Source organism: Alosa pseudoharengus, unplaced genomic scaffold, assembly GCF_046254945.1.
Source record: "Alosa pseudoharengus isolate Yale_2024_CS ecotype anadromous, Long Island Sound unplaced genomic scaffold, YU_APseudo_1.1 YU_APseudo_1.1_scf_7, whole genome shotgun sequence".
Classification (NCBI taxonomy): Eukaryota; Metazoa; Chordata; class Actinopteri; order Clupeiformes; family Clupeidae; genus Alosa; species Alosa pseudoharengus.
The window spans coordinates 37,715,042-37,727,839 of record NW_027468859.1 but is presented as its reverse complement, the minus strand read 5'-3'; the positions used below and the strand labels follow the sequence as shown (position 1 = coordinate 37,727,839).

The 12,798-nt window shown below is 42.0% G+C and overlaps 1 protein-coding gene across 1 annotated transcript; it reads left to right on the top strand.

Annotated features, from left to right (window-relative positions):
- Window positions 1-2,975: 2,975 nt before the first annotated feature.
- ywhaqa (tyrosine 3-monooxygenase/tryptophan 5-monooxygenase activation protein, theta polypeptide a) lies at window positions 2,976-12,503 on the top strand. Its single transcript, XM_076271745.1, has 6 exons — window positions 2,976-3,066; window positions 3,943-4,424; window positions 8,204-8,327; window positions 8,609-8,772; window positions 9,698-9,793; window positions 10,757-12,503. Exons 2-6 carry the CDS (start codon window positions 4,131-4,133, stop codon window positions 10,814-10,816), a joined length of 738 nt encoding a protein of 245 aa, XP_076127860.1. The 5' UTR covers window positions 2,976-3,066; window positions 3,943-4,130; the 3' UTR covers window positions 10,817-12,503.
- The last annotated feature ends 295 nt before the right edge of the window (window positions 12,504-12,798 follow it).

Here is a 12,798-nt window from a genome sequence, read left to right as displayed (position 1 = left end):
ACAGAACCTCCTTCTTCTGTGACCTCTGAACCTCTTAGCTTGTCAAAACATCAGCACCACATAACAGACAATCAACTGTAGGACGGATACACAAACAGCAAACATTGTTTTAGTGAAAAACATCTGTGCATTTACTTACTTATACCTGCCAATCAATTTGTTGTGTGTTTCCATGGCTACAAATCCAGCAAATACATTTCCACAGGAAATGTCACTATATGGAGGGAATCAAAATCTATATTTCTCAGGAATCATGTATACTCAATAAGTTGATGAAATGAAATAAATGAATTTTTTGAATGGATGTGAGTTCACCCATCCAAGTAACATTATGTTGTTACTAGACATTCTCTCATTGGAGGTACTACATAGAACAATAGTAGATCATTTTTACAATGCACTGTGCTTATTCACTCACTCTTCAGCCTCCCTGAAGCTGCATTCACCTTGCAAATGGAGTTAACATGTCCTCCTTTGCCCTGACCTACCCCTCCTGTCTCTGGAGCAGACAGTGAGTATAGCGAGACAAAGTGAGGGGGTAACATATGTGATGTGTGGAGCACGGCAGGCAGACAGAACAGGGTCTGAGTAAGCCTTGTTTCCAGGCGATTTTGAGGCCATCCTTACCCGGGAGCTCTTCTCCATCTTGCTGTCTCTGACTCTCCTAACTCCTTCTCTCCGCTGAAAAAAGCATTCCATAATCCCGCTTGACAGCTCAGGCACTCTTCTGCGATGCTGGCTGTCTGCTCCAGTTCATGGGTTCACGGCTCCCGGGCTCCTGTTGAAGCTTATAAACCTGCAATCACTCCTCTCCACAGTCGTTCAGTTTCTCCCTCCAGCCGAAGGTGGGTCACTCACACAACTCACTCCTGGGGGGCACTTCAAGTGAAGTGTGTGCAGCTCTAAACCACCGCATGTCTCTCTTTCTCCCGGACTGTGTCGTCCAGTTTGACTTCTCACACTAAGGTTTCTGAAGTGCGATATATCCCCAAATACTTGGACCATGTCTCTGATTGAGCAATGAGGATCAGTAAGACATTATTGTTATTATTACTAGTTTTAATGTTGACTTACCAACTTTAAAATACTGTTCACTGTTATCTTAACTATTGTAAGGTTCATATTCTGTTTACAAGTCGCTTTGGACAAATGTGTCTGCTAAATATCATAACGTTATGGCAATGAGAGAATGTCAGTTAGATTAAAAAAGTAACTGTGTGTGAGTGACCCCTTGAAATGGTCCACGCGGCACTTCTTTGTACGTTTTTATTTATCTATTTATTTATTTCCTCTTTGCAGTTACCAGTTGTGAGATTAAAATGACCAAACTTAAAACAGACTAAATTCAACCTAACGAAGCAGTTTTCATTGGAGTGCTATCTTTGAAGTGTGTGTGGTTTTGCCAGCTAACATTTGTAGAGAAACAAAACCAAAGTAGTCATTACTTTTTATTACAAATGTGAAAGAAAATAAAAAACACCTTGGAAACAGAATACAATAAGACACTTGAGTTGCAGGCTACACTGAGTTGTAGGATACTCCAAGCATGTAAATATGTGCCTTTTGGCAGAAAATTGCAAAGTCTTATTTGAAAGCTCTCTTTTTACAGCATCAAGTCAAGTATGACTCTAGCCAGTGAACACTGTATGAACACTGTATGAACAACCATTGATCTCACAGGTTTGCCCGTTGTTTACACCAAACAAGGAAAAGTCACAAATGGAACCAACTCCGGATCTCAGATTGATATGGAAAATACTGAAACTTAGGTATATTGTCATTATTTTGGAAGAAAGCCTTGTGTCGCTCAGTGTCCGCATTTGATATTGAAAGACTGGGGTGTTTTTTTACTGGGGGTGGAGAGATGCGGGCACAGAAACACTCGTCTGACTGCTAAATCTCCCACCACCAGGTAGCCTATATGTCCCTGTCTCGTTGCCAGTGTAGCCTACTGCTGAGTGGCAGTGTTGGCGATTTCTTTGAGCCCCAATTGAACAGACATTTTAATAAGAGAGATGACCAGATGGAATGTGATGTTTTAATGATGGGAAACTAGGCTACTTAAAACCAGCTCAGGGGGGTTATCGGCCACTCAAAATTATGTTCCCATATTTGCCACTAACCTTCTCTTTACACTTGCAAAGATGGACATGTCTACATTCCAATCTGTTTAGGCTTATGTCATAGGGCCAATGTGGGTCGGAGTGCAGACTGATTCAAGGAGCCTATTACAGGTGCTGCTTGTTACAAATGTGGTGTGTGCAGTGTGTTTGTTGTCCACTCTCCTTATCATCTGAGTCCATTTCATTGGATTTGAGTGAATAATATCGCCTGCGATTTGCTATAAAATGATGCACCATTCCCTTATAGGCATCTGTTACACTTGGCTACACAGCCTTTGCAGTGTGTGCATTTTTTACTAAACAGTTTTTTCAATAAATTGATGAGTCATCAGATGGATACAGATTTCATTATTATTAAGGGGGCAGAGCTTTAAAATGTAATATGACCAATTGAGACCAATAGCCTATTGCAATTTCACCAGGAGACATAGTCTACTTGGCCCGTCAGCCAGCACATAAGAAATAAGGTCAAATTACACTAAATATTGAACTCAACATGCTAAATGTCAGTGTCCTGACTCCTGACATCCATGGCAAACACTCTAGGCATTCCTGATGCTACACAATCAACCAATCGGCCGCAGAGTTGACTGCAATGCATCAATAGACCTATAGGTCTAAGCGTGTACAATTTAATAAATTTCTGTTAACAGACAATTTCTAGTTCACCCAATGTCTGTAAAAAAACATTGGGTTAAACACAAAGATAGTAGACTTTGTCCTGGTCCAAACCATGGTCCAAACCCACCTTTGTTCACCGCGCTTGTGTGTGACTGGTTGATATTTTGACGTACAACCACTGGGTGGTGCAAAACATAGTTCTCTCATTGGTCAAACGTTTACACGTTACGCCTTTATCGTTCAGTTTGGTTGAGGGCTTCCTCCTCCTCCACATCTAAACGGATCGAGCCCTCTTGAAGCAAAGGGACCTAAGCATTCTAAGGTTGGATAAATATTGGTTTTACTTTCTGCATCAAGCTTAAAAAAGTATTATACATGCACAAATTGCAATCAGTCTTTGGTGTATAAGCAATCAGTTGTTTAGTGTGTCGCTCTGTTCGAGGGCTAGCTAACGTCGATGTTGATGGTAGGATAACGTTAGCTATCATAGGCATAGCCTTTTTATGTGTCATTTCATGTGTCATTTGGTTGACAATTTCGTCATGTTAATCTTATGAACAGAAAATGTATCGGTAATCTCGAGAAGATGCCTTCGACACCTCAAAGGAACCACATTTATTTAGGGACTTGCCAGCTTGACCAGCTAGCTAACTTAAAACGTTATTCAAATAATTGGACTACGATTTGTCATCAGCATTGTGGTTATAATTTGCCGAGTTATTATTCACATAGTTGTCTAGTATATCAAGGACGGCATATTTGCAAGGCTGTCCTTGAAGTAGCTTACTTAATCCGTAACGTTACTTGATCGTGAACTCGTGGTTTAATTACTAGGCTGCACCGTTAATTCAGAAGGATAACTAACGTTAGCTGCCGCAGCCAAACACCACTAGCCAGAGATGTCATCTCTTTCATTAAATCTTTGGTTAACCAATCACTGACCTTTTTCAAGAAATCCTATGGTTTATGTTTTAAAGTATCGTCATCTTTTTCATATCAACGATTGTAGTGTTCTTGCAATTGCCTCTACACGCATCTGCGATATCAGTAATTTACGGATGTAGCAACGTTACCTTGCGTTATTATGTGATCTAACGTTAAATTAACGTTATAGTGATAGTTGGAGGCTACCTTAGTAGCATATAAGTTAACGACGAGTGTGTCACATATTTTGATTGCAAATATGTTTTCTTTACAGACACGCAAAGGATCTAAAGTTAACCTCACGCCTTTCATGACAACAAGCGCTAACTAGCCGCTGCTTTTCTGGTCTGACATCCACTGCACGCGTGCCCCTGTCATTCGTTTTGGACTTCTCAAAGCGGACTTGAAGACTCTGAAGGAGTAAGCCACTAAGGTAGCAACTTAGTTGAAAGGCATTAAACGATGGATAGGACGGAGCTTATTCAGAAGGCCAAGCTGGCTGAGCAGGCAGAGCGCTACGACGACATGGCTGCATCCATGAAAGAGGTGACAGAGCAGGGAGTAGAACTGTCGAACGAGGAGAGAAATCTGCTCTCTGTTGCCTACAAGAACGTTGTCGGCGCGCGGAGATCGGCCTGGAGGGTAATTTCTAGCATCGAACAGAAGACTGAGGGCAACGACAAGAAGCTACAGATGGTGAAGGAATACCGGGAGAAGGTGGAATCAGAGCTGAGAGATATTTGCAATGATGTGCTGGTAAGTTCCATTTTAGTCGTCAGAAATCACCATCTCACTCTAGTTAAATCGTTAGATTCGATAGCTGTCAGAATCTGAGTCGAGAAGGATGCACTCATAATGAATTGAACATGATAAACAGTGATGGAAAATACACTTATTGCTTGTAAGACAGGTGCATAGCAGCAGAGCACAATTGTGCTGTGTCTGTAACCTATTTCATATAACTGGAGGCTATGTGGGAGTGGTTCATCAGAGTTGCTGAGGTGCTCCATTTGTGGACTTTGACATTGCAGTGCTACGGGGTGTGATGCTTATCTGAAACCTGTCAAGGGGCTGCTGCCTCTATTGATTATCCTCTCAGTGACGCAGTGGAATGACCAACTCCCTTGACTGCTCTATCAATAACCTGGTGCTAGCTTATGAGACTCCTCGCAGAGCCTCTGTGTGTTGTCTAACCTCTGGAAAACCTCTCTCTGAGCAGAAGCTGACAATAGAAAGGTACATGGCACCGAAGCTAACATGGTTATTGGCTGTCTAAATGCCATGTTTAATGATGCTGAAGAAGCTGAAAGCTGAAGGGCCTCACAGGGACCCGAGGGGAAGACTCGTACTCGGACAGTCAAGCTGCCGTTCATCTCTGAGACCATGTTTTAACATGAGTCACTCATTGTTATAAACAGAGCATGCTTAGCACCTTGGTGTTGTTTGCTAAACTCAGGATGTTTTCAGTGAGTAACCCCATATCTCTCCCAGTTCATGGGGAGGTCAGTGTCCCACTGTGTTGCTTAGGTCGTTGATGAAGTCAGTGAGTTGCAAAAAAACAACAGTTTCATGTCCCACTCTTTTGTTTGGAGTCTTGATTAGAAGATTACTTTTTGGTTGTTTGCCCCTCAGCTTTGTCTGCAGCAGGTGATTGCATCTTGACCAGTATGTGGGCTAACTACCTGCAGAGGCTGTGGTGAAACACATAAAATCTCCTCTCCATATTATGTTACCTATCATGGCCCTCTAGTGTTCACTCCTCACACACAAACACACTGGAATTCATCTATTGGAAGATGTATTGACAGATTCAATAGAATGGCCCAATTACACTCTGTACTCTTTGAAGCCCAGTTCTAACTTGCAGATCTCTTTATGACGCTTCAACAACGGTGTAGTTTCTATTGCAGCACACAACATGGTCATGTAATGGTAACTGCAATAATGCATAGCCACATGTTGGTAAGAGGTCTGCTGGAAGTGAGTTGCCTCATCACTTAAGCCCTACTTACGGCCGCTGCTGCTGCTGCTGCTGTGTGTGTCAAGATGGGGGAGGGTAGACATACAGTCCTGATTTCCTGTGTGTGTGTATGCGCAGCGTGTGGTCTGTGCCTAAGACAGATCCAGAGCTTCTCTTCGGTGTCCTTCTCCTCATTGTGTAGCCAGTAGTATGGTGCTGTAGTTGCACAGATGGCAGGAAGGGAAAGGTACGGAGTATGTATGTATGTATGATGGTTATTTTTTTTCTCTGGCAAATGGCCGACCAACCAACCAACCAACCATCCAACCGACTAACCAACTGACACATTCTTTTTTAATAGTATATTTTTTGGGCTTTTTATGCCTTTAATCAGATAGGATAGTAGAGATTGACAGGAAGTGAGTGGGAGAGAGAGTCGGGGTGGGATCCAGAAAGGACCACGGGGCGGGAATCGAACCCGGGTCGCCGGCGTACGGTGCAGGTGCCCCAGCCAGTCGCGCCACTGCTGGGGCCCAACTGACACATTCTAAGGATGAGAAGTGGCTGTCTCATGTTGTGAAATAGACTGAATGGACGTTTTACGTCCTACTACACTGCCATGTTTTGGGAAGTTTGTAGAGTCTTCTTAGTTCATTGCCCTGTTACACAGCGGAGTTGAGATATACAATTACAAAAACAGATGTTTTCTTGGATTTAAAAGGATATTTTTCGGGAGGCAGACTACTAGATCAGGTGGCAGAACATAAGGTAGAGGTGATGAATTTGTGTTTTGGCAACGTGACATTCAGCATCTTGGTTCAAATGTTGTATATATGCTAAAAACACCCTACAAATTGACCAATGAAAGACAAGGCAGCGTTATTCAGTAATGAAAAATGGCACCCTCACATCATACAGGTCAGCCATACTGCCCTCATATCGAGCTAGTCCAAGATGCTGCTTTTGCTTGAGGTGCTGGTTGTGTTCCGATTGTTTGTTTGTTGTTTGGTCATCTCCCATCCCTCTCTACTGTGGAAGAACATGGATGTCACTGTGGGTTCCAGTTCCTAAAAACACAACTCACAACTGAACATAGCAGTGTGTCAGGTATTCTGAAAACTGCCACAAGCTCTATCTACAGAGAAGGCAGAAAATAACCGATCAACAGTCTTGCACTGGCCTTGTAGAACCTTGGTGAACTGACGGGAGTTGGCGTTGGTCATCCCATCTTATGTTGACCACTGAATCAGACCTTGGTCAGTGCCAACCTGGCAACTCAGAGCAGATAGTTACTCAGGGGATGCACCCGTGCAGAACAGTGAAACACTGCAAAAATATAATATTCCCCCTCATCTCTAAACACAGTCACTGTCACACACATCTCATACTCAGGGACAGTACAGGAATTATATAAAATCCGTCATCTCATATGTGGAAGAACACAAAACAGAGAAACTGCTAACACGGATGACTTTTTCTATCCGACCATAATTTTGACAATCAGGACACAACACATAATAAGAAACAAAAATATATAAACTACTTATGAATATAAAAAACATAGACATTAATTCTGATTTCAATACTCTCACTATGAAGACTCATACTCATACTTTGGGGACAATGGCCCTATAATATAGTTCACATCGCTTTGGATAAAAGCGTCTGCTAAATGAATAGATGTAAAATTGGATTAAATAAAGACTCATAGTGTACTTAGTATGAAGAAGCAGGTCGGGCACTTGCGTCAGTGCTACCTCGGCAAGAGGGGACGGCCGTCAGCACCTCCCTAGCCAAGTTGCTAATCTGCATTAGCAGCAGAGGGCATGTGATCTCACTGGCACTCGCAGGATGTGCTCCCACACACACAAATACTCACCAACTCGCACCCGGTCATCTGGGTGCAGTTCCGTACGACGGCAGAGCTCAGATTAAACCGGTGATGTCATCCCTCGGCCTCTCTCTTAGGTCCGTCACATGCTCATACGCCTCCCTCTCTCTCTTTCTCTCTGTAGTCTTTCTTCATCCTTTCTGCCATTCATCTTCACATATCCACTTTTGTTGGGCTTCATTACATTAGTTAGTGAGAAACTGTGTAATGGCTGTACATTGTTGTGTGCATGTTGACTGCTGTGGGCGTTTGGAAAGCAGTCAGACAGCTGGACAGTACAACACTGTTATATCAGGCTATACAGTGCAGGCTCTTGTCCCTCTGCAACATAATTCCACACCGTACTCTGTGAACATTGCCCATGTAGTGATATTTTAGACTGACACACACTTTTCAATTTACTCATTGTGTTAATATTTTATCTAAAGAAGTCACCCACCCAGGACAGGGTGTTATTCCTACACGGCTTGAGATCCAGGCGACCAGACATTTGGATAGCTAAGATCTTAATACTGCCTCAAGTCAGATTGTCTGTCTGCGTTGCCATGTTTTAAGTGACGAGAGTACATTCGTAAGGATGCGCTCAGTTCAAGTGAGGTTACAGAATGATCCACACTTCCGTTTTCTGGAATGGCTCAGCTGTGTTAATGACAAGTTACAAACAAAACTCCCTTTCTCTTGCAGGAGCTTTTGAACAAACATTTGATTGAGAAATCCACAAACCCTGAGAGTAAAGTCTTCTATTTGAAGATGAAGGGTGACTATTACAGATATCTTGCTGAAGTTGCCGCAGGAGAGGACAAAAAGGGTGAGACTACTACTATCATCCACTATGGAGGCACATCTACTTTGCATCTTATTTCTTTGATCATTATCATATAAGAACAAAAAACATTTTCATGTGTTTGAAGTTTGTTTGTTTGTTTTTGCATACTGAATACCTGACTCTTTGATGGAAGTAGTCCACCACCTACATTACTGCAGATATTCCCTAAACCATTATGGAAAACCTGTGCTGTGTGTGTTATCTGAGTGAATGGACTGACTCTTTAACGGCACACCCCTCTGCGTCTGTGTTTGTCCCCACAGAGACGATAACCAACTCGCAGGGCGCCTACCAGGAGGCCTTTGACATCAGCAAGAGCGAGATGCAGCCCACACACCCCATCCGCCTGGGCTTGGCCCTCAACTTCTCCGTGTTCTACTATGAGATCCTCAACTCCCCAGAACAGGCCTGCTCCCTGGCCAAGCAGGTTGGCGTCCCCGCTAAGCACAGGCTAACTCGTTGTTTGTGGATAGAAGTAGTTAAGCCAGGATTGTGTTGGTGATGTCAACTATGGCCAAATGGTTGGGCCATTTAGAAATGCCAATCTGTCTTGAAATTCTGGTGACTATCACAATCACAAAATCACTGATTATATTTCTCTGTGACGCTCCCTTATAGTCCAATATATTAACCAGTGAAGACGGTCCTGATGAGACTGGCACACCATCCTATTAATCCTACAAGTTAATGACTACTTCACATTAGAGGACAGGGTGGACAGGGTGGAGATGAGCTCCTGCAGTGGTCAAGCCTGGTCTTTGACCCCTTTTACAAGCTATACATTGGGATTCTGATGAGATGAAAGATTGTACAACCTCAGACATCAGTATGACGTGACAAAAATGTCTTGGAAGAAGTGCAGTATATTTGTCTAGATGAATATTGTATTTGTTGGAGTATAAGTGTCTTGGTTATTTCATGTGCTCCAAATGTAATCACCATTCTAAATGAATGTCCTAGCACAAAAAGGATAATTAATCAGTACATATGCAAACAAATATACTGTATATTTTTTTCTAATATTGCCGAATGAAACCCTTTGAATAGCATTGTTTTTATTCTGGTATAGGGATTACATAATTGTCCTAAAGGCATTTTTGTTCTCTTAAGAACAATAGCTGTACATGTCGCTTTGAGCAAGTTATTTCTGCGTGTGTGTGTGTGTGTGTGTGTGTGTGTGTGTGTGTGTGTGTGTGTGTGTGTGTGTGTGTGTGTGTGTGTGTGTGTGTGTGTGTGTGTGTGTGTGTGTGTGTGTGTGTGTGTGTGTGTGTGTGTGTGTGTGTGTGTGTGTGTGTGTGTGTGTGTGTGTGTGTGTGTCCTTGGTCCTCTGACTTAAAAAAATGTCTTTCCAGGCATTTGATGAAGCCATCGCTGAGCTCGACACGCTGAACGAAGATTCCTACAAAGACAGCACACTTATCATGCAGCTACTGAGAGACAACCTCACAGTGAGTCTTCAGCTCGTCACCTGCTCTGCTGGCTTCATGTGTCTGAAATAAGTGGCCCACACTTTCTTGATAGTCCATTTCTCCGCAAAATATCTGATTCATGATGGTGATAACTCAGCCATGTGCCAGAGTTGTCCCTGAATACTCAATATGACTTCATAGTCGTGGAAGTCTTGCCACTACAGTTGCTAAAGAGCACTCTTGCAACTATGAAGTTGTTGTGGTTGACTCATCACAGCATGCATTTCCCATTAACGTCATGCCATAGATCTAATCTAATGAGGCAGAGATAAACACACAGCCACATGTCACATTGGAAAGTGAAGAAAAGAAACATATACACACACACATCAAAAATGACTCGATGACGCATACCCTCATACATCAACATCAAAAACACTTCATTTGTGTTGTATAATACAGGCACTGTATTCTACTCCACATTCTAATAAACTGACTTACACATGCCCCTCTATTAAGTCAAGACTCTAGGTTCTCGGTTAGAGGTCGTTCACACCAGGAATGATCACTATAGCTATACCGATAAAAGCGGCCACACTGACCAACGATAAGGAAAGTGTCTCCTTGTGTTGATGAATGTAATGGCTTAAATTTGATGGATTCCAATTGGCTGTCAGCTTTTTATCGTTCTCAAAATCACTCTGAAAGTGATCCCCAACGATGTTGTTCTTCATGTCGTTATCGTTATAGTTTATGTGTGGATGTCGTCATTCATATGATCTAGGACAATACCTTTTTGCCATTGTCAAAGTTATTGTTCTTGGTGTGAACGGCCCTTTTGGCTGTTGAGTGCTTGGGTCGACTGATTCCCCTGTGGTTTGAACCCTCTTTAAATCTTGTTCTGTAAATGTTAATCTTGTTATTCTCTGTGTTTGAGTGCTTTTTTCGTCCATTGCTGTCCTCCTTTCCTGGTTAATGTGCCGGTCTTTCCTGTCTCTGTAGTTATGGACCTCTGACAACGCTGCTGATGAAGGCGAAGGAGGAGATGGGGGCGAGAATTAGGAGAATGTGACGCCTCTCCACAAAAACAAGGAAAAAGAAGAAAAAAAAAACTTTTTACACATTTCATCCCTTCATTCCTTATTTCACTTAAGAATAGTCTTTCCGTGGATCCCCATACAGTAACTGCAGACGTGCTGGTGTGTGCCTGTGAGTGTGTACTGTGCCTATAAAGAGTATTCACTCTCCTCGAAAGATTTAATCTTTTACGGTTGTACAACATTGAATCATAGTCAATTTAATTTGCCCTTTTTGACTCTCAAATGGAGCCAAATGATTTATTGAAGTATTCACCCTCTTTGAAATAAATAATCATTGGTGCAGCCAGTTGGTTTTAGTCAGTGTGTTTCAAGTGGTCCTGGTATAAATACACCTGCATCTGTCTGGGCAAAAACTACAGCATGAAGACAAAAACAGATGCTAAGGAACTCTGAAAACATTACTGAGAAGCACAAGTGAGGGAATAGATGCAAGGAAATTTCACTGAATATATTTTAGAATAGACTACAATTGAATCCATCATTAAGAAGGGTAATATGGCATGGCTGTAAATCCGTCTAGAGCCAGGTGCTGTACCCATCACTCTACTGAAGAGTGGCAAAGAATGTCCCAGTTGGAAAAAAAACCTAGAGTTTACCAGAAGGAATGTGGGAGGTTCTAAACTCTGAAGTGGAGAGAAGTTTTATGGTTTTGTGTTGTAAAACAATTAAAGGTGAAAACTTCCAAGGAGAGTAAATACTTTTTATAGGCACTGTGTATTTGTGTACATGGACTTATTTAGTCTTTTTTCCCCACCACTTGGCTTTTATTATGATTATAAAACAGAGTTAAATTGATATCTCCATTCCTTGAATTGTATATGTCCCGGCCTTCTTTATGTGCAGTCTCTGCCATAGAAAAGTATTGATAGGTTCATGTACCACTGATTATGCCTCCGCTTGATGAGAGGGCAGCAGGATTTGTGTGCATATGTTCAAACACCAAATGGCTAGATGCATTTTCACCCATATCGAGGCAGTGGGAATTCTAAAGAGTGACACATGTACTTTATCAATGATGTGCGAGATGGCCATTAGCCAACTTTTGGCCTGTCTTTCCAGCTCCTATTGGACTTACATCAGCAGATGAGACAGTGTTGTTGACCATTCATGCATTGGACTTGAAACACTTTTGAAGCCTCTGTTCTTTTAAGCTTTGTGAGCTATAGTCTAACCACAGTAGCAAGTCAGTGAGCCTCTCTCCGCCAAGCCAACACTCTTCGTTGGCAGTAAAAAGGTGCGTCCTTAATGGGCAAAAACACTCCTTTTTGGGTAATGTTCACATCAATGTGTTTACATGTAGCATGTATGATCTAATAGACTTACATTATAAGATGGAGTTTTATGCAGACCAAACAGTGAGTAAATAAAAAAAAAAATATTTATATGACCTCATGCATGCCAGGTTTCAGTGGACACTGGAATGGGAACCAATTCAATCCCGAAATTCCCACTTTGGACTTAGTACTTTTCATTGCAGATTTGTGCACATGTACGGGAGTGTCTGGTTTGTCCAGTGCTTTGTCTTTAGAGATTTGGACCACTATTGTGTATTTGCTAATCATTGATTGTAGTCCTAAAAGCCTTGTGGAAACGTACATGCCCTACGCAAGTTATGTAACATGAATAAAGATGACATTTTCTAAACCACATATTTGAAACACTTCATTTCATTTTTGGGTGGGTGCATGGAATTCTGCAAATGTCAATGACCTACTTGAATGAACTAACCATTTATTCGACTGTAATAATATTATGACGTGTAGCCTAGGTTGTCATGTCTGAAATTAATGTTCAATTTAACTATTAACCAGACCATCTTGGTTACATGTATATAAGCATATAAATTGAACACAAATATGTGAAGGGGGTGAGATGGGTACAAGGCAAATAGTAAAAATAGATGAGCGCAGATGCCACGCAGTGTGAGGATTCGTCTATGTCCAA

What these genes read in the sequence shown, in the direction of transcription:
- ywhaqa (XM_076271745.1), top strand. Translation starts at nt 4,131, where the DNA reads ATGGATAGGACGGAGCTTATTCAGAAGGCCAAGCTGGCTGAGCAGGCA. An exon ending in CGCAGGAGAGGACAAAAAGG is followed by an intron (nt 8,328 to 8,608) that starts GTGAGACTACTA and finishes TTGTCCCCACAG; the next exon opens with AGACGATAACCAACTCGCAG. An exon ending in CCTGCTCCCTGGCCAAGCAG is followed by an intron (nt 8,773 to 9,697) that starts GTTGGCGTCCCC and finishes ATGTCTTTCCAG; the next exon opens with GCATTTGATGAAGCCATCGC.